Source organism: Chiloscyllium punctatum, chromosome 11 (genome assembly GCF_047496795.1).
Source record: "Chiloscyllium punctatum isolate Juve2018m chromosome 11, sChiPun1.3, whole genome shotgun sequence".
Taxonomy (NCBI): domain Eukaryota; kingdom Metazoa; phylum Chordata; class Chondrichthyes; order Orectolobiformes; family Hemiscylliidae; genus Chiloscyllium; species Chiloscyllium punctatum.
The window spans coordinates 81142858-81166248 of record NC_092749.1 but is presented as its reverse complement, the minus strand read 5'-3'; the positions used below and the strand labels follow the sequence as shown (position 1 = coordinate 81166248).

At 43.2% G+C, this 23391-nt stretch overlaps 1 protein-coding gene across 4 annotated transcripts in view; it reads right to left on the bottom strand.

Annotated features, from left to right (window-relative positions):
- The window catches only part of pgm3 (phosphoglucomutase 3), a 125451-nt gene that overhangs the window by 11880 nt on the left and 90180 nt on the right, over window positions 1–23391 (bottom strand). For all 4 annotated transcript variants that reach the window (XM_072581115.1, XM_072581113.1, XM_072581114.1 and 1 more), the window contains 3 exons: window positions 15254–15411; window positions 5903–5986; window positions 5586–5684 (listed from right to left, as the gene is read on the bottom strand). In XM_072581115.1, coding sequence (XP_072437216.1) covers window positions 5586–5684; window positions 5903–5986; window positions 15254–15411 — 341 coding nt within the window. The remainder of the gene's footprint in view (window positions 1–5585; window positions 5685–5902; window positions 5987–15253; window positions 15412–23391) is intronic.

Here is a 23391-nt window from a genome sequence, read left to right as displayed (position 1 = left end):
ATGACTGTGCTATATTCTTGCTAAGGTGCAAAGATGGCCTTTAGTAGAGTGATGTGCGCTTCCTGTCAGATGTGGGAGATTAGAGAGAATTTCCATGCTACTGATGATTATGTCTGCAGTAAATGTGTTCGGTTATGAATCCTATCAGGTCACATTGATCAGTTGGAGCAGCAGTTAGAGGTAATCACGAATTTACAGGAACTAGGGAGTGTGATGGAAGGCAGTTATAGAATGTGGAACACAGAACAGTACAGCACAGTACAGTACAGTACAGGCCCTTCTGCCCTCGATGTTGTGTGACCTTTTATAAAACTAACCTACATACCTACATTCTACTATCATTCATGTGCCTATACAGGGGTCACTTAAATGTCCCTAATGTATCACAGAAATTTGAACATTTCAGCGTAGTACAGGCCCTTCATCCCTTGATGTTGCACCGACCTGTGAAACCAATCTGAAGCCTATCTAACTTACACCATTCCATTATCATCCATATGTTTATCCAATGACCATTTAAATGCCCTTAAAGTTGGCGAGTCTACTACTGTTGCTACTCTCTGAGTAAAGAACCTACTTCTGACATGTGTCCTATATCTATCACCCCTCAATTTAAAGCTAGGTCCTGTCGTGCTAGCCGTCACCATCCGAGGAAAAAGGCTCTCACTATCCATCCTACCTAATCCTCTGATCATCTTATGTCTAACTCTACTACCATTGCTGGCAGTGCATTCCACGCGCCCATCACTCTGTGTTAAGAACCTATCTCTGACATTTCCCTTAAACATTCCTCCAATCACCTTAAAATTATGCCCCCCATTTCCACCCTGGAACGATGTCTCTAGCTATCCACTCTATCTATACCTCTCATCATCTTGTACACCTCTATCAAGTCACCTCTCATCCTTCTTCATTCCAATGAGAAACGCCATAACTCCCTCAACTTCATAAGACAATGCCCTCCAGTTCAGGCAGCATCCTGGTAAATCTCCTCTGCACCCTCTCTAAAGCTTCCACATCTTTCCTATAATGAGATGAGGAAGGGAAAAAAATCACAGATAATGCCAGGAAAGGTAGGAGAGGGAGGCAGGTAGTGCAATAGTCTCCTGTGTCTGTGTCTATCTCAAACAAGTATATTGTTTTAGAAAATGTAGGGAGTGATGGACTTTAAGGGGAATGTAGCATGAGCAGCCAAGTTTCTGGTACGGAGATTGGCTTTAATGTAACAAGAGATATGTCAGGTCCCAAGTAATCGATTGTGATAGGGGACTTTCTAGTCAGAGGCAAAGATAGACCGTTCTCACCGACAGCGAGAAATCTGAATGGTCTGTTGCCAGGATCAAGGCTATTTTGCAGAGAGTACAGAATATTCTCAAAGATGAGTGGGAGCAGCAGGAGGTAGTTCTACACACTGGAACTAACAACACAGGAAGGGAAAAGGATGAGATTCTTAGCGGAGAATATAGGAAGTTAAGCAGGAATTTAAAAAGGTCTTCAGGAGTAGTAATATCTGGATTACTCCCATGCTCTAAGCTGATGAGGGTAGGAATAGGAGAATAGAGCAGATGAATGAATGGTTGAGGAGCTGGTGCAGGAGAGAAGGATTCACATTTTTGGATCATTGGAATCTCTTCTGGGGTAAAAGTGAGGAAAGAGATCAGTCTCAGACTGATACAGTTTGGGAGAGGGAGATAGTGAGGAAAGAGATCAGTCTCAGACTGATACAGTTTGGGAGAGGGAGCAAGAAGCCAAACTGTCAAGACAGACACGAACAAAGCAAAGAATGAGGTAAATCAAACTGAATTTATTTCAATGCAACAGGCCTAACGAGGAAGGCAGATGAACACAGGGTATAGTTGGGAACATGGGACTGGGATATCATAGCAATTAGAGATGTGGCTCAGGATGGACAGGACTGGCAGCTTAATGTTCCAGGTTACAAATGCTATAGGAAGGAGAGAAAGGGGAGGCAAGAGAGGAGGGGGCGTGGCATTTTTGATAAGGGATAACATTACAGCTGTACTTAGGTAGAATATTGCTGAGAATACATGCGGGGAAGTTATTTGGGTGGAACTGAGAAATTAGAAAGGATGATTACCTTATTGGGATTGTGCTACAGACCCCCAATAGTCAGTGGGAAATTGAGAAACAAATTCGTAAGGAGATCTTAGTTATCTGCAAGAATAACAGAGTGGTTATGGTAGGGAATTTTAACTTTCTAAACATAGACTGGGACTGCCATTGTGTTAAGGGTTTAGACGGAGGGGAATTTGTTAGGTGTGTATAAGAAACTTTTTTGATTCAGTATGTGGGTGGATCTACTAGAGAAGGTGCAAAACATGACCTACTCTTGGGAAATAAGGCAGGGCAAGTGACTGGGGTGTCAGTGGGGAAGCACTTTAGGGCCAGCGACCATAATTCTTTTAGTTTTAAGTTAAAAGTTCTAAATTGGAGGAAGGCTAATTTTGACAATATTAGGCAAGAACTTTCAAAAGTTGATTGGGTGCGGATGTTCGCAGGTAAAGGGATGGCTGGAAAATGGAACTCTTCAGAAGTGAGATAACAAGAGTGCAGAGATAGTATATTCCTATTAGGGTGAAAGGAAAGGCTGGTAGGTACAGGGAATATTGGAAGACTGGAGAAATTGAGGTTTTACTCAAGAAAAAGGAAGCATATGTCAAGGTAGAGACATCAGAGATCAAGTCAATCCTTATAAGAGTATAAAGGCTATAGGAGTATATTTGAGAGGGAAATCAGGAGGGCAAAAAGGGAACATAAGATATTTTTGGCAAATAGAGTTAAGCAGATTCCAAAGGGATTTTATAAATACATTAAGGACAAAAAGGTAACTAGGGAGAGAACAGGACCCCTCAAAGATTAGCAAGGCAGCCTATGTGTGGAACCTCAGGAGATGGGGAAGATACTGATTTTGCATTAGTGTTCACTGTGAAGAAGGACAAACAGAACATGGGGAAATAGATGGCTATAGATGTATGGGATTTACATGTATTCGGAAAGGCAAGGACTGATTAGATTAGATTAGATTACTTACAGTGTGGAAACAGGCCCTTCGGCCCAAAAAGTCCACACCGCCCCGCCGAAGCGCAACCCACCATACCCCTACATCTACATCTACATCTACCCCTTACCTAACACTACGGGCAATTTAGCATGGCCAATTCACCTGACCTGCACATCTTTGGACTGTGGGAGGAAACCGGAGCACCCGGAGGAAACCCACGCAGACACGGGGAGAACGTGCAAACTCCACACAGTCAGTTGCCTGAGGCGGGAATTGAACCCAGGTCTCTGGCGCTGTGAGGCAGCAGTGCTAACCACTGTGCCACCGTGCCACCCACGGATTAGGGATAGTCAACATGGCTTTGTGCGTGGGAAATCATGTCTCAGGAACTTAACTGAGTTTTATGAAGTAACGAAGAGAATTGATGAGGGAAGAGCAGTGGACATGATCTATATGGATTTCAGTAAGTAATTTGACAAAGTTCCTCATGGTAGAATGGTTAGCAAGGTTAGGTCACAAGGGATACGGGGACAACTAGCCATTTGGATACAGAACTGGCTCGAAGGTAGAAGACAGAGGGTGGGGGTGAAAGGTTGCCTCTCAGACTGGAGGCCTGTGATCAGTGGTGTACCACAAGGATCGGCACGGCTTTTCATCATTTGTGTAAATGATTTGGACGTGAAGACAGCAGTATATCTAGTAGGTTTGAGACTACACAAAAATTGGAGATGTAGTGGACAGCGAGAAAGGTTACCTCACATTACAAAGGGATCTTCATCAGATGGGCCAATGGGCTGAGAACATGGTGTTTAATTCAGATAAATGCGAGGTGCTACATCTTGGGAAAGCAAATCTTAGCAGGACTTATACATTTAATGGTAAGGTCCGAGGGAGTGTTGCAGAACAAAGAGACCTTGGAGTGCAGGTTCATAGCTCCTTGAAAGTGGAGTCGCAGGTAGATAGGATAATGAAGGAGGCATTTAGTATACTTTCCTTTATTGGTCAGAGTATTGAGTATAGGATCTGGGAGGTCGTGTTGCGACTGGACGGGACACTGGGCAGCCCACTTTTGGAATATTATGTGCAATTCTGGACCCCCCTCCGAACGGAAGGATGTTGAAAACTTGAAAGGGTTCAGAAAAGGTTTACAAGGATATTGCCAGGGTTGGAGGTTTTGAGCTATATGGAGAGGCTGAATAGCCTGGGGCTGTTTTCTCTGGAGCATTGAAGGCTGAGGGGTGGCATTATAGAGGTTTATAAAATCACAAGGCACATGGATAGGGTAAATAGATAAGGTATTTTCCCTGTAGTGGGGGAGTCCAGAACTAGAGGGCATAGGCTTAGGGTGAGCCTATGGGTGAGAAGGAAAAGATTTAAAAGGGAATTAAGTGACAACAATTTTATGCGAAGGGTAGTGCGTGTATGGAATGAGCTGCCAGAGCAAGTGGAGGAGGCTGGTATAATTACAACATATAAAAGACATCTGGATGGGTAGATGAACAGGAAGGGTTTAGAGGGATGTGGGCCAAGTGTCGGCAAATGGGACTAGATTTATTTAGGATATCTGGTCAGCATGGACAAGTTGGACCGAATAGTCTATTTCTGTGTTGTACATCCCTATGACTCTACAGAAATAAAACAAAATTGGGCTGTTTATCAGGTTTCTACTAATTTTGAACTTGGTATTCTAATAAAGAAATGCTGCACCATTCACATTCTTAGAGTATCCAAAATATAATTACAATGGAATTAAATTAAAAATGGCAACTTCCACAATAGCTTAAAAGCTACTTCTTGCAGCATTCTATTGTTATTTTTGAAGGGCCCCCTAAATCTTGCCTAGGCACCTAATCTAAGATTTTTTTCACAATTCTTTCAACCTCAAATTTGATACCCCAAAGCTTGCACTTTAATTAGAATGTAGTAAATACGTCATAGCAAGGTGACTAAATTAAGATGGACAACATAAGGTAAAAACAAGGACTACAGATGCTGGAAACCAGAGTCTAGATTAGAGTGGTGTTAGAGAAGCACAGCAGGTCAGGCAGCATCAGGGGAGCAGGAAAATCGGCGTTTCAGGCAAAAGCCCTTCATCAGGCTTTTGCCCGAAATGTCGATTTTCCTGCTCCTTTTCCAGCACCACTCTAATCTAAACATAAGGTACACTGAAGACCCTCTTTGGAAACTAATGTTCATGTTGCCACTGTGGACAGATAAAGTGTTCTTTCTCACCTCACCTTCTTATGCTATAATCTTACCTCAGACAAATGAATGGTCAGGGTCCAGGTCCTCTGTTTATCTAACTAGCTACTGATTAAAACTATTAGGATAGTTCTATTAAATGCCTTTAATTTATTTTGGAAGGGATAGATAGATCCCTTTCACTCCCACCAACATAAAAGAATCACTTTAGGGAAAGTATCACAAGTTTATCAGAACATGGGATTTCATACCATTTGATTTAATAAATTTAGTCTTCAGTCAACAAAACAAGTACTCTCAAGTTATCACAACTTAAAACAAGAACAGACTAGTACAGCGCTCCATTCAAATTGCCACTCACTGTGCCATGGCCATTTGCTTCAAAATAAACTCCAACATCAAATTCTTGAGCTTTATGGTGCAAATATTTCACTCCTGTATTTACACAGTATACAGGAACCTAAGGAAAATCAGAAGCACACGTTAGAAGTTATGTAACAGGTGGAGTAATATCATTTGCATGCCAATAAAAAGTATTGCTGTATTCGTGGTTGAAATAATTGTTAGATCTCTATAGTAAAGTTACACGTTAATTGAGAGATGTTACTAGAACTTACTTTTGAGCGACTTTGAACTTACTAAAGTTAACAAATAAATACAACTGCAGAATTTTATTACCTTCATGACCTCTGTGATGTATCTTGTTGAGCTTCCATTTGCATAGGCAGTCTGAACTACTGCCATCTGCAAGTCCAAGTCTGCCTGAGCAATAAGAAAATGACAATTAGCTCTTCAGCCAAGCAGCCCTTAACTAGTGTGACTTAACTATTAGCTCTAATCGAAAGAGGGCTAGGTTCCATTCCATGCAAAGGTTGCACTCACTATGAGGAGTTATTATTTGCAACTCCGGCATTAGGAACAAATTTTGCTGGTCTCTGGAGAAAATGTTAAACACTTTTATGATAAAGGGGTCAAACACCGTTGACAGATCAATAAAGGCCATGCTGAACTCTGTGCTGTTCCACACTTGATGACAGAAAGTAGTTTAGATAAGAATCTTCTCATCACGAATAAAATGGATATACCTTTACAGTTTCCATCAATTGATTTATCACCCTTCTTAAAAAGTGAAACAATGATCAAATTGAGTTAGTACTTCTTATTACCAGACTCCTGCAAAGTAAAGGTTTGAGTGGGAGTTCATGACTCTCTGTAGCAATGCTATCAAAGCCACATAATAAATAAAGCAAACTTAACTGGACAAGTAGCTCAACTGAACATAATAAACAACAAACATACTAAATGAAAAAGAATTCCTAATATAAAAGGGATGCAGAAACAGACAAGGAGCACAAATCATTGCAGGCTGCAGTGCTGGTTGAAAAACATAATTTAAAAGGAATACATCGAGGTAGAGAATAGAAAACAATGTTGAAATTAATCATCATAGTGTTTGAAAAGATTTGCAGCGTGAGTCGTGATAAGGTCATAGATTTAAGCTGGTCTGGTTTCCTGAAGATGTCTTGTCGTCTCGCTAGGTGACGTCATCAGGCCATCTTCAAAAAAAATGTTGGTGGTCTATCCCACCTGCTATTTATATGTCTTTGTTTTTTGGTATTTCCAGTTCTGTATCTGAGTGGTTTGTATGTGGAATAAAGTTCAGTGTGTTTATTGATTGAGTTCTGGTTAGAATGCCAGGCTTCGAGGAATTCTCTCACGTTGTCTCAGTTTTGCCTGTGCTATGATTGTTGCATCGTCCCAGTTGAACTCAAGTCCTTCATTGTCCATGTGGTTGGAAATGAGAGAGTATTGGCTGTGTCAATCAATGGCAAAATGTTGTTCGTGCACTTATATAGCCAGTTTTCTTCCAGTTTGTCCTATATAGTGTTTTTCACAGTCCTTGCAGGGTATCTTGTAAAAAATATTAGTCTTGTTAGATGTGGCATCGGCTCTTTAACCTTTGTGAGGAGCCGGTGAAAAGTGTTTGCTGTTTTGTGAACGACTAAGATTCGTTAGATTACATTAGATTCTCTACAGTGTGGAAACAGGCCCTTTGGCCCAACAAGTCCACACCGCCCCTCTGAAGAGTAACCCACCCAAACCCATTCCCCAACCCTATATTTACCCCTGACTAACGCACCTAACACTATTGGCAATTTAGCATGGCCAATTTACCTGACCGGCACATCTTTGGATTGTGGGAGGAAACTGGAGCACCCAGAGGAAACCCACGCAGACACAGGGAGAATGTGCAAACTCCACACAGACAGGTGGGAATCGAACCCAGGTCCCTGGTGCTAACCACTGAGCCACCGTACTGCCCTGGAGTCCTAGAAGTCTGAGTAGTTGGGTAGTCATTTCTGATATTTCTTTTATGTACAGCATGGTCACCACCATGTCCGGTCATGTAGCAAACATAGCTGCATTAGAACACTATTCAAAATGAGCAAGAATACACTGCAGCAACCCAGAACTCAGAAGGCAGAACATGAACACCTATTCAAGGGATTTAAACAAAACATGTATTCCAAGGGCAATATCTTCCAGTACTTACGCAACAAACCTAAAGAAGAAAATAACACACAACCTCGGCTGTACTGAGGGAGAATATTCCTGGAAATACATTTGGATTGAACTGAGAAATAAGAAAGGGATGATTACCTTATTGGGATCGTATTATAGACCCTCTAACACTCAGAGGGAAATTGAGAAACAGATTTGTAAGGAAATCTCAGTTATCTGTAAGAACTGAGGGTGGTTATGGTAGGTGATTTTAACTTTCCAAACAAAGACTGGGACTGCCATAGTGTTAAGGGTTTAGATGGAAAGGAATTTGTTAAGTGTGTACAAGAAATTCCGATTCAGTATGTGGATGTACCTACTAGAGAAGGTGCAAAGCTTGACCTAAGCTTGGGAAATAAGGCAGGGCAGATGACTGAGGTGTCAGTGGGGGAGCACTTTAGGGCCAGGGATCATAATTCTATTAGTTTTAAAATAGTGATGGAAAAGAATAGACCAGATCTGAAAGCTGAAGTTCTAAATTGGAGAAAGGCCAATTTTGACGGTATTAGGCAAAAACTTTTAAAGGCTGATTGGGGGCAGATGATTGCAGCTAAAGGGATAGCTGGAAATGGGAAACCTTCAGAAATGAGATACTGAGACTCCAGAGACCGTATATTCCTGTTAGGGTGAAGAAAAGCTCATAGATGTTGGGAATGCTGGATGAGTAAAGAAATTGAGGGTTTGGTTAAGAAAAAGAAGGAAGCATACATCAGGTATAGACAAGGTAGATGGAATGAATCCTCAGAAGAGTATAAAGGCAGTAGGAGTATACTTATGAGGGAAATCAGGAGGGCAAAAAGGAGACATGAGACAGCTTTAACAAATAGAGTTAAGGAGAATCCAAAGTGTTTTTATAAATATATTAAGGACAAAAGGGTAACTATGGAGATAATAGGGCCCCTTAAAAATCAGCAAAGCAATCTTTGTGTAGAACTGCAGGAGAACAGGGAGATACTAAACGAGTACTCTGCATCAGTGTTTACTGTGGAAAAGGACAAGGAAGATACAAAATGTAGGGAAATAGATGGTGACATCTTGAAAAATATCCACCTTACAGAGGAGGAAGTACTGGATTTCTTGAAACACATAAAAGTGGATAAATCCCCAGGACTTGATCAGTTGAACCCTAGAACTCTGTGGAAAGCTAGGGAAGTGATTGCTGTGCCCCTTACTAAGATATTTGTATCATCAATAGTCACAGGTAGGTGCCAGAAGACTGGAGGTTGGCTAACGTGGTGCCGCTGTTTAAGAAGGGTGCTCAGGAAAAGCCAGGGAATTATAGACTAGTGAACCTAACATCAGTGGCGGGCAGGTTGTTGGAGGGAATCCTGAGGGACAGGATGTACATGTATTTGGAAAGGCAAGGACTGATTAGGGATAGTCAACATGGCTTCATATGTGGGAAATCATGTCTCACAAACTTGAGTAACAAGTAACAATGCGGATAGATCAGCTAAATGTAGGTTTGCTCACTGAGCTGGAAGGTTCATTTTCAGATGTTTCGTCACCATACTAGGTAACATCTTCAGTCAGCCTCCAGACAAAGCACTGCTGGTGTTTCCTGCTTTCTATTTATATGGTTGGATTTCGTTAGGGTTGTGACGTCATTTCCTGTGGTGATGTAATTTCCTGTTCTTTTTCTCAGAGGGTGGTAAATGGGGTCCAAGTCATTGTGATTGTTGATAGAGTTCCGGTAGGAATGCCACATTTGTAGGAATTCTCGTGCGTGTCTCTGTTTGGCTTGTCCTATGATGGATGTGTTGTCCCAGTCGAAGTGATGTCCTTCCTTATCTGTAAGGATACTAGGGAGATGTTGTTTTGTGGCTAGTTGATGTCCAAGTATCCTGGTGACTAGCTTTCTGCCTGTTTGTCCAGAACAGGAATGACATCACCATTGGAAATGACATCACCACAGGAAATGATACCACCAACCCAAGGAAACCCAAATATAAATTGAAAACAGCAAACACCAGCAGTGCTTCGCCTGGAGGCTCACTGAAGATGTTACCTAGTATGGCAACAAAACGTCCAAAAATGAACCTTCCAGATTAGCGAGCAAACCTACATCCAGAACCTACATCTGAGCTACAAATCTTCTGAAAACTTGCTAGGATTGATGTGGGCAGAGCGGTGGACGTGATTTATTTGGAGTCAAGATTAGAGTGGTGCTGGAAAAGCACAGCAGGTCAGGCAGCATCCAAGGAGCAGGAAAATCGACATTTTGGGCAGAAGTCCTTCATCAGGAATCTATATGAACTTCAGTAAGGCATTCAACAGGTTTCCCATGGGAGACTGGTTAGCAAAGTTAGATCTCATGGAATATAGAGAGAACTAGCCACTACTACAGGTAGAAGACAGAGGGTAGTAGTGGAGGGTTGTTTTTCAGAATGGACGCCTGTAACCAGAGGAGTGCCACAAGGATCGGAGCTGGGTCCACTACTTTCGTAATTTATATAAATGATTTGGATGTGAGCATAAGAGGTATGACACCAAAATTGGAGGTGTAGTGGACAGTGAATAGGGTTTCCTCAGATTACAATGGTAATCTTGATTAGATGAGCCAATGGGCTGAGAAGTGGCAGATGGAGTTTAATTTAGATAAATGTGACATGCTGCATTTTGGGAAAGCAAATCTTAGCAGGGGTCCTCAGAAATGTTGCTGAACAAAGAGACCTTGGAATGCAAGTTTTTTGATTTGATTAGATTAGATTAGATTAGATTCCCTACTGTGTGGAAACAGGCCCTTCGGCCCAACCAGTCCACACTGACTCTCCGAAGACTAACCCACCCAGACCCATTTCCCTCTGACTGATGCACCTAACACAATGGGCAATTTAACATGGCCAATTCACCTGACCTGCACATCTTTGGACTGTGGGAGGAAACCGGTGCACCCGGAGGAAACCCACGCAGACACTGGGAGAATGTGCAAACTCCATACAGACAGTTGCCCAAGGCTGGAATTGAACCTGGGACCCTAGTGCTGTGAGGCAGCAGTGCTAACCACTGAGCCACCGTGCCGCCCCTTCATAGCTCCTTGGAAGTGGAGTCGCAGGTAGATAGGATAATGAAAAAAGCATTTGGTATGCTTTCCTCTCTTGGTCAGAGTATAGAGTACAGAAGTTTGGACGTTATGTTGCGGGTCTACAGGACATTGTTTAGGCCACTTTTGGAATATTGCATGTAATTCTGGTCTCCTTCCTCTCAGAAGGATGCTGTGAAACTTGAAAGGGTTCAGAAAAAATTTACAAGGATGTTACCAGGGTTGAAGGATTTGAGCCATAGGGAGAGGCTGAATAGGCTGGAGCTGTTTTCCCTGGAGTGTCAGAGGCTGAGGTGTGACTTTATTGGGGTTTACAACATCATGAAGAGCTTAAATAGGATAAATAGACCAAGTCTCTTCATTGGGGTGGGGTAGTCCAGAACTAGAGGGCATAGGTTTAGGGTGAGAGGGGAAAGATATAAAAGAGACCTAACGGGCAACGTTTCCACGCAGAGGGTGGTACGTGTATGGAATGAGGTGCCAGAGGAAGTGGTGGAGGCTAGTAAGATTGCAACACTTAAAAGGCACCTGGATGGATATATTAACTGGAAGGGTTTGGAAGGATATGGGCCGGGTGCTGGCAGGTGAGACTAGATTGGGTTGGAATTTCTGGTCGGCATGGACAGGTTGGACTGAAGGGTCTGTTTCTGTGACCAGACACGACCGTAACCATAGTGTACATAAAAGAAATATCAGAAATGACTACCTGACTACTTCAGCGCCTCGGAATCTTAGTGGCCCACAAACTGGCAAACACCTTTCACCAACTCCTCACAAAGGTTAAAAATCTGAAACCCACATCAAACAGGACGATTGTTATTTACAAGATACCCTGCAAGGACTGTCAAAAACAGTACATAGGACAAACAGGAAGAAAACTAACCATATGAGTGTATGGACATCAACTTGCCACTGCCAAACACAAACAGCACTCTCTCATTTCCAACCACACAGACAACAAAGGATTCAAATTCATCTGGGACAATGTAACCATCATAGCACAGGCAAAACAGAGACATGAGAGAATTCCTTGAAGCCTGGCACTTCAACCAGAACTCAGTCAATAAACACATTGAACTGGACCCCATACACAAACCACTCAGACACAGAACAATGAACGGGTACCCAATGAACACACAGTCTGCCGATTTCTCAGAAACAAATCCAAATAAGCAGACAAAATGCACCCAGAAACTCTAGCCACTCTCCCCTACATCAAAGACATCTCCAAAATGACTGCCAGACTACTCAGACCAGTTGGCATCATGGCAGCCCACAAACCCACCAACACATTAAAACAGCAGCTAATGAACTTGAAAGACCTCAGACAGACAACAAGCAAAACTAATGTTATTTACAAAATACCTTGCAAGAACTGTAACGAACACTACATTGGACAAACAGAGAGAAAACTCGCCACCAGGATACATGAGCATCAACTAACCACAAAAAGATACACTAGTATCTTCACATATAGGTGATGAAGGACACCACGTCGACTAGGACAATACATCCATCCGAGAGCAAGCCAAACAGAGACACTCACAATAATTCCTAGAGGTAATGCATTCCAACCGGAAATCTATCAACAAACACATTGGCGTGGATCCCATTTACCACCCTCTGAGAAAAAAAAAGGGAATGACATCACCATAGGGAATGACATCACCAATCCAAGAAAACCTAAACACAAATAGAAAGCGGGTCGCTAACACCAGTGCTTCACTGGAGGCTCATTGATGATGTTACCTAGTACGGTGAAAACATGTGAAAATGAAATGAACTTTCCAGCTCAGTGAACAAACTTACACACAGAGCCTTAACCTGAGCTAGAAATCTTCTCAAACCTCATTAAACTATTGTCTGGGTAAAAATGCTGCTTGGCTATTTGTTACAAAATGTTTCTGTTCGGGTGCTCTCTGTGCATCTGCACTTTAAACTGCTGTTCAGACATCCATTTTTAAATCTCTAAACTCTGAAAAGAATGTCATCTCTTAAAAGGGGCATCACAATACTTTTCCATTTTATAATTTTACCATATTTACACACTAACTTTGTGACAGAATTGAATGGACAAGTTTGTCAGGGCTGAAAGTTGTTTTGAAGAGAAGCAGCACAGTAATGGCCTATTTGTGCAATGTAAACACTCTATAATTCTATACATGGGAGATTTGGACTATGAATAGTGGACAGCCTATAACGAAAGGGGGATAAAACAGATAAGTTAATAAATCTAATAGTGACCAATAACAAAACATATTAATGTAGTCCTAGGGTTTCCTGTAACACAGTGACACATCCATACCTTGGAGCCAAATGTCCTAGGTGCAAATCCCACTGGCTCCGGAGGTTTCTTTTAGATTAGATTACTTACAGTGTGGAAACAGGCCCTTTGGCCCAACAAGTCCACACCGACCCGCCGAAGCGCAACCCACCCAGACCCATTCCCCTTCACCTAACACTACGGGCAATTTAGCACAGCCAATTCACCTAAGCTGCACATTTTTGGACTGTGGGAGGAAATCGGAGCACCCGGAGGAAACCCATGCAGATACAGGGAGAATGTGCAAACTCCACCCAGTCAGTCGCCTGAGGCAGGAATTGAACCCGGGTCTCTAGCGCTGTGAGGCAGCAGTGCTAACCACTGTGCCACCCGTGCCGTCCCAATGTGTCATAACACATTTAAACAGGCTCATTAATAACAACTATAAACGTGATCATTCGTTTTAAAACTGATGATCTACAGGTACAACTGTTTTAGTTTGTTATATTTTGAAAGCAAGTTTTGAAAATTAACCAAATACAAAGAAAAACTCTGCAATTGCAGAAAAGCATGAAGCAAAAACAGAAAATGCTTTAAAAAGACAGGTCAGTCAGCATATGTGGAAAGAATAAACCATTTGATGATAATATGTAGATCTGCATCACACTGCTATGAAGGGTTTTCAGCTAAAATCTCAACATGCCTGTTCTCTCCACAGTTGCTGAGTCAGCTACTGAGATTTGATGTTGTGGTTCTGTTCGCCGAGCTGGGAATTTGTGTTGCAGACGTTTCATCCCCTGTCTAGGTGACATCCTCAGTGCTTGGGAGTCTCCTGTGAAGCGCATCTGTGATGTTTCCTCCGGCATTTATAGTGATTTGTATCTGCCGCTTCCAGTTGTCAGTTCCAGCTGTCCGCTGCAGTGGTCGGTATATTGGGTCCAGGTCGATGTGCTTATTGATTGATTCTGTGGATGAATGCCATGCCTCTAGGAATTCCCTGGCTGTTCTCTGTTTGGCTTGTCCGATAATAGTAGTGTTGTCCCAGTCGAACTCATGTTGCTTGTCATCTGAGTGTGTGGCTACTAAGGATAGCTGGTCGTGTCGTTTCGTGGCTAGTTGGTGTTCATGGATGTGGATCATTGGTAGAGAGGAAGAAAAGGACAACCAACTAGACATGATGGTACAGAGAACACCGAACGGAGAATTTACCACAAAAGGTATACAGGAAAGCCACTCACACAGACCAAGTCCTGAACTACGAAAGCAACCACCCCAACACACACAAAAGAAGTTGCATCAAGACACTGTTCAAAAGGGCCACAACACAGTGCAGTACACCTGAACTGCAAAAAGTGGAAAAAGAACACCTATACAATGTATTCACCAAAAACGAATACCCGCGCAATTTCATCAACAGATGCCTAAGGGAAAGACAACGGAACGAGGACATGCCACAACCCAAAGGACTAGCCACACTACCATACATCAAGAGCATTTCTGAACTGACAGCCAGACTACTGCGACTACTAGGACTCATAACAGCACACAAACCAACAGCCACTCTCAGACAACAACTCACTAAGACAAAGGACCCGATACCCAGCATGAGCAAAACCAATGTAGTGTACAAAATCCCATGCAAGTACTGCACAAAACACTACATAGGACAAACAGGAAGACAGCTAATGATCCGCATCCATGAATACCAACTAGCCACGAAACGACATGACCAGCTACCCTTAGTAGCCACACACTCAGATGACAAGCAACATGAGTTTGACTGGGACAACACTATTATTATCGGACAAGCCAAACAGAGAACAGCCAGGGAATTCCTAGAGGCATGGCATTCATCCACAGAGTCAATCAATAAGCATATCGACCTGGACCCAATATACCGGCCACTGCAGCGGACAGCTGGAACTGACAACTGGAAGCGGCAGATACAAATCACTATAAATGCCGGAGGAAATATCACAGAAACACTTCACAGGAGGCTCCCAAGCACTGAGGATGTCACCTAGACAGTGGACGAAACGTCTGCAACACAAATTCCCAGCTCGGCGAACAGAACCACAACAACGAGCACGCGAGCTACAAATCTTCCTACAAACTTTGAACTGTGATTTGATTTATGAGATTACTTGAAGAAAAGCTTTACCTTGACAAGAAGCTCCTGCAGAAATACTGTAATTAAAGTTGCGATCTTATCTCCATCAAGAAGGTGGAAACATCCAGATTCATCAATATAATAATATACAATTCTGTCTGCATCACCATCAAATGAGCAGCTGCGTTCATTTGCCTTAATGTGTAAGCCTGTAACAATTGAAAATGTGGTTGTTAACAACTTTGTCATAATTAGGGCAGACGATAATCGGAAACTAGCTTTTTCACTTGCAATGCAACATATAAAGATTATAAAAGTTTTACTTCCATAATCTGGCACCCATAGTACTATGGTTTCCCAAAGAAACTACAGTGCTCTATGGCCTTGTATCCATTATGGTTTTCCTTGCTTTAACTTTTTAATAAGCTTGTTTGGGTCAGTCTACAAGAGATTTTTATCTTCGACAAGGAGCAGCATAGAAGTAGGTTCACTGAAAGTCACTATTTAGTCATGTGGACATGTCCAGTCTGCTTTCACATAAAGGAGAAGGAGTCTGAGCAATATGAAGACTGCTACACTGACAAAGCAACTGGAATTGTACTGAAGGTAAAGAGGTCTTTCATATTCTCTAAAATAACTACTTTTCATCTCAATTTTGTCACCTAAGGATTTCTTTTTTCCCCAATTTCTATCCTTCATTGACTGAAATTGATATCAGAAGCCAAATTTTGATATAGCAACCAATTCACAATCATAAGTAATTTCCACTGCTAATCTTGCAGTTTTGACTCTCTCTGTTCTTCCACGAGTTCTCACTACTTCAGGAGGTGAATTTTTGAACTCCTCCAAAGTAATTGTCTCTCTAAGAGTGGCGTATGTTTGATCCATTTTCAATCCCTTTATCCACCTATCAAAATTACTTTGTCTGATTCTTTCAAACTCTGTGTTTGTTTGACCAGGTTACCTTCTTAGATTCATAAAACTTTGTCTATTAGGCTTAGAGTACCAGCTTAAATACATTTAAAATGGCTTTCTTAACCTCCTCATATTCCCCAGATACCTCCTCTGATAGTGATACAAATACCTCACTAGTTCTACCTACCTACTTTGTTTGGATCAACAATACCCAAGTGGTCACCAATCATTTCGTTTGTTTAGCCACTTTCTTAAATGAAATGAGAGGCTTCTGGATCCTTCTCATTGAACGAAAGCAACGCTTAAACATATTTAAACAGATCCCCGCTAGGCCTTTAGCTGTGATGGGATTGCTTTTCATCGCTGTCCTCATCATAACCTTTCACCTCTACCTTTGCTATTTTAAGTCAACTTTAAGTTTTCAGTTCCAACTTTTGAAGTTCAAAAACTCTCTTCTCACTTTATTTTTCATTTTGCTCTGCCTTCAATCATAATTCAAACTGTTTCATTTCCTTTACCTGTTCAACTGCTTCATTTGCAACTGAATTTTAGCCTTTTCCATTGATTCCAATGGCATTTCTGGCAATCATAAATGTCGGGCTACTACTGTAATTACCTCCCTTTTTGCAAGGACAAAGGCAACTCCCAACCCAACGCCCCTGGTGCTCCCCTTCCACCCTACAAACCTTCGCATAAACCAAATCATCCGCCGACATTTCTGCCACCTCCAAAAAGACCCCACCACCAGGGATATATTTCCCTCCCCACCCCTTTCCGCCTTCTGCAAAGACCGTTCCCTCCGAGACTACCTGGTCAGGTCCACACCCCCCTACAACCCACCCTCCCATTCTGGCACTTTCCCCTGCCACCACAGGAACTGTCAAACCTGTGCCCACACCTCCTCCCTCACCTCTATCCAAGGCTCTAAAGAAGCCCTCCACATCCATCAAAGTTTTACCTGCACATCCACTAATATCATTTATTGTATCCGTTGCTCCCGATATGGTCTCCTCTACATTGGGGAGACTGGGCGCCTCCTAGCAGAGAGCTTTAGGGAACATCTCCGAGACACCCGCACCAATCAACCAAACCGCCCCGTGGCCCAACATTTCAACTCCCCCTCCCACTCTGCCGAGGACATGGAGGTCCTGGGCCTCCTTCACCACCCCTCCCTCACCACCAGACGCCTGGAGGAAGAACGCCTCATCTTCCGCCTCGGAACACTTTAACCCCAGGGCATCAACGTGGACTTCAACAGCTTCCTCATTTCCCCTTTCCCCCACCTCATCCTAGTTTCAAACTTCCAGTTCAGCACTGTCCCCTTGACTTGTCCGGACTTGTCCGACCTGCCTAGCTCCTTTTCCACTCCATCCTCCCCTCCCTGACCTATCACCTTCATCTCCTCCCCCACTCACCCATTGTACTCTATGCTACTTTCTCCCCACCCCCACCCTCCTCTAGCTTCAGGCTCACTGCCTTTATTCCTGATGAAGGGCTTTTGCCCGAAACGTCGATTTCGCTGCTCGTTGGATGCTGCCTGAACTGCTGTGCTCTTCCAGCACCACTAATCCAGAATTTGGTTTCCAGTATCTGCAGTTATTGTTTTTACCTATCCAGCTGGGTTGCCAATTCCAAAAGCTTTGCTTTGCTCACCTTCTATAAAACTCCAGAAATGACTTTTTCTATACCCAGGAAAATCTTAGTGACTGAAAAAGCCATTATTGCAAAAAAAACACCTTATTTAAATCAACAAAATTCAAAACCCAAAAAGAAAACACCAACATTCACTATTCACTGCCTTTGAGTCCAATAATCGTAAAACCAACTTGGAATTAGAGATTTTCACCCAGACAAGAGCCCCCAGTTTGTTCTCAACCATACCAAATGCCCTCAAAATAAAGAGGGTAGCCTGGACCCTGATGTTTTGTTATTTTAAAGGTTAACGTAAGGCAGTCCGTTCCAGATGGAATTCGATTGCCAAACTACCAGACTTGAAACAAAACACACTCCATGCATGCATGCATACACTAGAATTAAGATATAGAAAATAAAAGAATTGGCTTAACTGTAATGATCAAAAAGCTTAACAAAATAATTTATATATTAACTACGACTAATTAACTGTTCCAGTACAGTAAAATCCCATAAAAACACCCTAGACGAAGGCAAATTCAGTAAAATCGATCATCTCACATGGACGTTTAGCAGCAGGAAGAGAACCCGAGCATTTAGCTGGAAAAGAGGTTCCACATCTAGCTTCAAGATCCTAGCAACTGTTACTGAAGACTAAAACTAAAAAACATCCTGGTTTTGTGGGAGCTTGATCCCACCTATTCAGATTTTAACTTAAAAAAAACAAGGCCTCACAAGCTGTTTATTGGCTTTGGAGCAGACCGTTCAGCAACTCTGCCTCAACCTTCTTCATAAATAAAAATATACCTCTTAAAGCCATAGTATCATCACAATAGTAGTGTGTTCAGTTTTGGGCACCTTATTTAAGTAAGACGTTAAAGTCCCAATAGACAGCTCATAGGAGATTTACGAGAAAGATACCAGGATTGAAGGATGTATATACAAAGAAAGATTAGAGAGGTGGAGCTTTTTTTACCTGGACCAGAGAGGATTAGGAGGTGACCGCATTGAGGTATTCCAAATTATGAACAATTTTGACTTGGTAAAGGAGGATATTAGACAGCGTGGAGGCTCAGTGGTTAGAATGTTATCTCACAGCACCAGGGATCCAGGTTCGATTCCACCCTTGGGCAGCTGCATAAAATTTGCACATTGTCCCCTTGTTTGCGTGGATTTCCTCCGGATGCTCCAGTTTCCTCCCACAGTCCAGAGATATGCAGATTAGGTAGTTTGGCCATGGAAAATGCAGGGTTTCAGGGATAAAGTGGAGGTGGGTTTGGATGCACTTCTGAGGGTCGGTGTTAACTCAATGGGCTGAACGGCCTGCTTCCACACTGTGGGGATTCTGTGATTCTGTTTCACGAGATCGTATGTGAATATCTATGGTCACAACTGAAGATTGTCACCAAAAGAGCTAGGAGTGGAATGAGGAGAAATTCTTTTAGAAATTTGTTAGGATTTAGAATATGCCGCCTGAGAGTGTGGGGGAGGTAGATTCCATAGGTTTCTACAAGACAGCAGGATATGTATTTTAAAGTGCTGAAGTTAGAGGGCTAGCTGGGTAGCTCTTTTGGGAGCTGTTAGACACGATGGGTCAAACGGTCTGCTGCTGTTCTATAAAATTCTATGCTTCTATACATTATTTTCTATGGCTCACAGACAGTTACTAAAGCAGGAATTATTTTAGGTAACTTATTGAAGAGAGATCATGGAGGAGGAGATTATATTGGGGAGGTGATGGCCTAGTGGCATTATTGCTGGACTGTTAATCCAGAGATCCAGCTAACCTTCTTGGGACCCAGGTTTGAATCCTGCCATGGCAGATGGTGTCACTTGAATTTAATACATATCTGGAATGAAGAATTTAATGATGATGATGACGAATCTATCACCGATTATCAGAAAAAAAATCGTGGTCACAGTCATGGAGAAGTACAGTAGAGAAGTAGACCCTTCGGTATAACTCGTCCATGTCGACCATGACATGCTAATCTTATCTAGTTCCATGTGCCAGCACCTGGCCCATATTCCTCTAAACCCTTCCTATTCAAATTCCCAATCAGATGCCTTTTAAATAATGCAATTTTACCAGTCTCCACTACTTCCTCTGACAGCTCATTCCATACACACACCATCATCTGAGTGAAAAGGTTGCCTTTTTGCATCTTTCCACTCTCACCCTAAACCTATACCCTCTAGTTTTGGACTCCCTCACCCCAGGGAAAAGACATAGAACATAGAACATAGAACATAGAACAATACAGCACAGAACAGGCCCTTCGGCCCACGATGTTGTGCCGAACTTCTATCCTAGATTAAGCACCCATCCATGTACCTATCCAAATGCCACTTAAAGGTCGCCAATGAATCTGACTCTACCACTCCCACGGGCAGCGCATTCCATGCCCCCACCACTCTCTGGGTAAAGAACCCACCCCTGACATCTCCCCTATACCTTCCACCCTTCACCTTAAATTTATGTCCCCTTGTAACACTCTGTTGTACCCGGGGAAAAAGTTTCTGACTGTCTACTCTATCTATTCCTCTGATCATCTTATAAACCTCTATCAAGTCACCCCTCATCCTTCGCCGTTCCAACGAGAAAAGGCCGAGAACTCTCAACCTATCCTCGTACGACCTACTCTCCATTCCAGGCAACATCCTGGTAAATCTTCTCTGCACCCTCTCCAAAGCTTCCACATCTTTCCTAAAGTGAGGCGACCAGAACTGCACACAGTACTCCAACTGTGGCCTAACCAAAGTCCTGTACAGCTGCAACATCACCTCACGACTCTTGAATTCAATCCCTCTGCTAATGAACGATAATACTCCATAGGCCTTCTTACAAACTCTATCCACCTGAGTGGCAACCTTCAAAGATCTATGTACATAGACCCCAAGATCCCTCTGTTCCTCCACCTGACCAAGAACCCTACCATTAACCCTGTATTCCGCATTCTTATTTGTTCTTCCAAAATGGACTACCTCACACTTGGCAGGGTTGAACTCCATCTGCCACTCCTCAGCCCAGCTCTGCATCATATCTAAGTCCCTCTGCAGCCGACAACAGCCCTCCTCACTGTCCACGACTCCACCTATCTTTGTATCATCTGCAAATTTACTGACCCACCCTTCGACTCCCTCATCTAAGTCATTAATAAAAATTACAAACAGCAGAGGACCCAGAACTGATCCCCGCGGAACTCCACTTGTAACTGGACTCCATGCTGAATATTTACCATCTACCACCACTCTCTGACTTCGACCGGTTAGCCAGTTTTCTATCCAATTGGCCAAATTTCCCTCTATCCCATGCCTCCTGACTTTCCGCATAAGCCTACCATGGGGAACCTTATCAAATGCCTTACTAAAATCCATGTACACTACATTCACTGCTCTACCCTCATCCACATGCTTGGTCACCTCCTCGAAGAATTCAATAAGACTTGTAAGGCAAGACCTACCCTTCACAAATCCGTGCTGGCTGTCTCTAATCAAGCAGTGTCTTTCCAGATACTCGTAAATCCTATCCCTCAGTACCCTTTCCATCACTTTGCCTACCACAGAAGTAAGACTAACTGGCCTGTAATTCCCGGGGTTATCCCTATTCCCTTTTTTGAACAGGGGCACAACATTCGCTACTCTCCAGTCCCCTGGTACCACCCCAGTTGCCAGTGAAGACGAGAAGATCATTGCCAACGGTACTGCAATTTCCTCTCTTGCTTCCCACATAATCCTAGGATATATCCTGTCAGGCCCGGGGGACTTGTCTATCCTCAAGTTGTTCAAAATGTCCAACACATCTTCCTTCCTAACAGGTATCTCTTCTAGCTTATCAGTCCGTTTCACACTCTCCTCTTCAACAATACGGTCCCTCTCGTTCGTAAATACTGAAGAGAAGTACTTGTTCAAGACCTCTCCTATCTCTTCCGACTCAATACACAGTCTCCCACCACTGTCCTTGATCGGACCTACCCTCGTTCTCGTCATTCTCAGGTTTCTCACATACGCATAGAATGCCTTGGGGTTATCCTTGATCCTATCCGCCAGGGATTTTTCATGCCCTCTCTTAGCTCTCCTAATCCCTTTCTTCAGGTCCCTTCTGGCTATCCTGTATCCCTCCACTGCTCTGTCTGAACCTTGTTTCCTCAACCTTATGTAAGCCTCCTTCTTCCTCTTTACTAGACATTCAACCTCCCTCGTCAACCAAGGCTCCCTCACACGACCATTTCTTTCCTGCCTGATAGGTACATACATATCAAGGACACGTCGTATCTGCTCCTTGAAAAAGTTCCACAGTTCCACCACATCCTTCCCTGACAGCCTATGCTCCCAACGTATGCTCCTCAAATCCTGTCTTACAGCATCGTAATTTCCCTTCCCCCAGTTGTAAAAACTTCCTTGTTGTGCGCACCTATCTCTCTCCATAACCAAGGTGAAAGTCACAGAATTGTGGTCACCATCACCAAAATGTTCACCCACTAACAAGCCCACCACTTGTCCCGGTTCATTACCGAGTACCAAATCCAATATGGCCTCCCCTCTGGTTGGACAATCTACATACTGCGTTAGAAAAGCTTCCTGGACACACTGCACAAACACCGCCCCATCCAATCTACTTGAGCTTCCAATCAATATTTGGGAAGTTGAAGTCACCCATGACTACGACCCTGTGGCTTCTGCACCTTTCCAAAATCTGTTTCTCCACATCTCTGCTGCTATTGGGGGGCCTATAATAAACACCCAACAAGGTGACTGCACCTTCCCTATTTCTGACTTCAGCCCATACTACCTCCAGAGGCAGATCCCCCTCAAACTTCCTTTCTGCAGCCGTTATACCATTTCTAATTAGCAATGCCACCCCCCCTCCTTTTTTACCACCCTCCCTAATCTTACTGAAACATCTGTAACCAGGAACCTCCAACAGCCATTCCTGTCCCTCATCTATCCATGTTTCCGTGATGGCCACAACATCGTAGTCCCAGGTACCGATCCACGCCTTAAGTTCACCCACCTTATTTCTGATACTCCTTGCGTTGAAGTATACGCACTTGAGCCCATCTCTGTGTCCGCAAGTAGTCCCTGTCAGTGCTACCTTCTCCACAGCCTCCCTACAATCTTGGACATCCTGACACACAGCTGGCTTACTTGCTGGACTACAAGTCCGGATCCCATCCCCCTGCCAAATTAGTTTAAACCCCCCCGAAGAGTGCTAGCAAACCTACCCCCCAGGATATTGGTGCCCTTCTGGTTCAGGTGCAACCCGTCCTGTTTATACAGGTCCCACCTTCCCCAGAATGCAGTCCAATTGTCCAAATATCTGAAGCCCTCCCTCCTACACCATCCTTGCAGCCACGTGTTCAACTGCACTCTCTCCCTATTCTTTGCCTCTCTGCCACGTGGCACCGGCAACAACCCAGAGATGACGACTCTGTCTAATAGACCTTGTCTATTTATCCTATTCATGCCCCTCATGATTTTATAAACCTCTACAAGTTTACCCCCCAGCCTATGATCCAGGAAAAACAGCCTCAGCCTTTCCCTGTAGCTCAAATCCTCCAATCCTGGCAACATCCTTGTAAATATTTTCTGAACCCTTTCAAGTTTCACAACATCCTTCCGATAGGAGGGAGACCAGAATT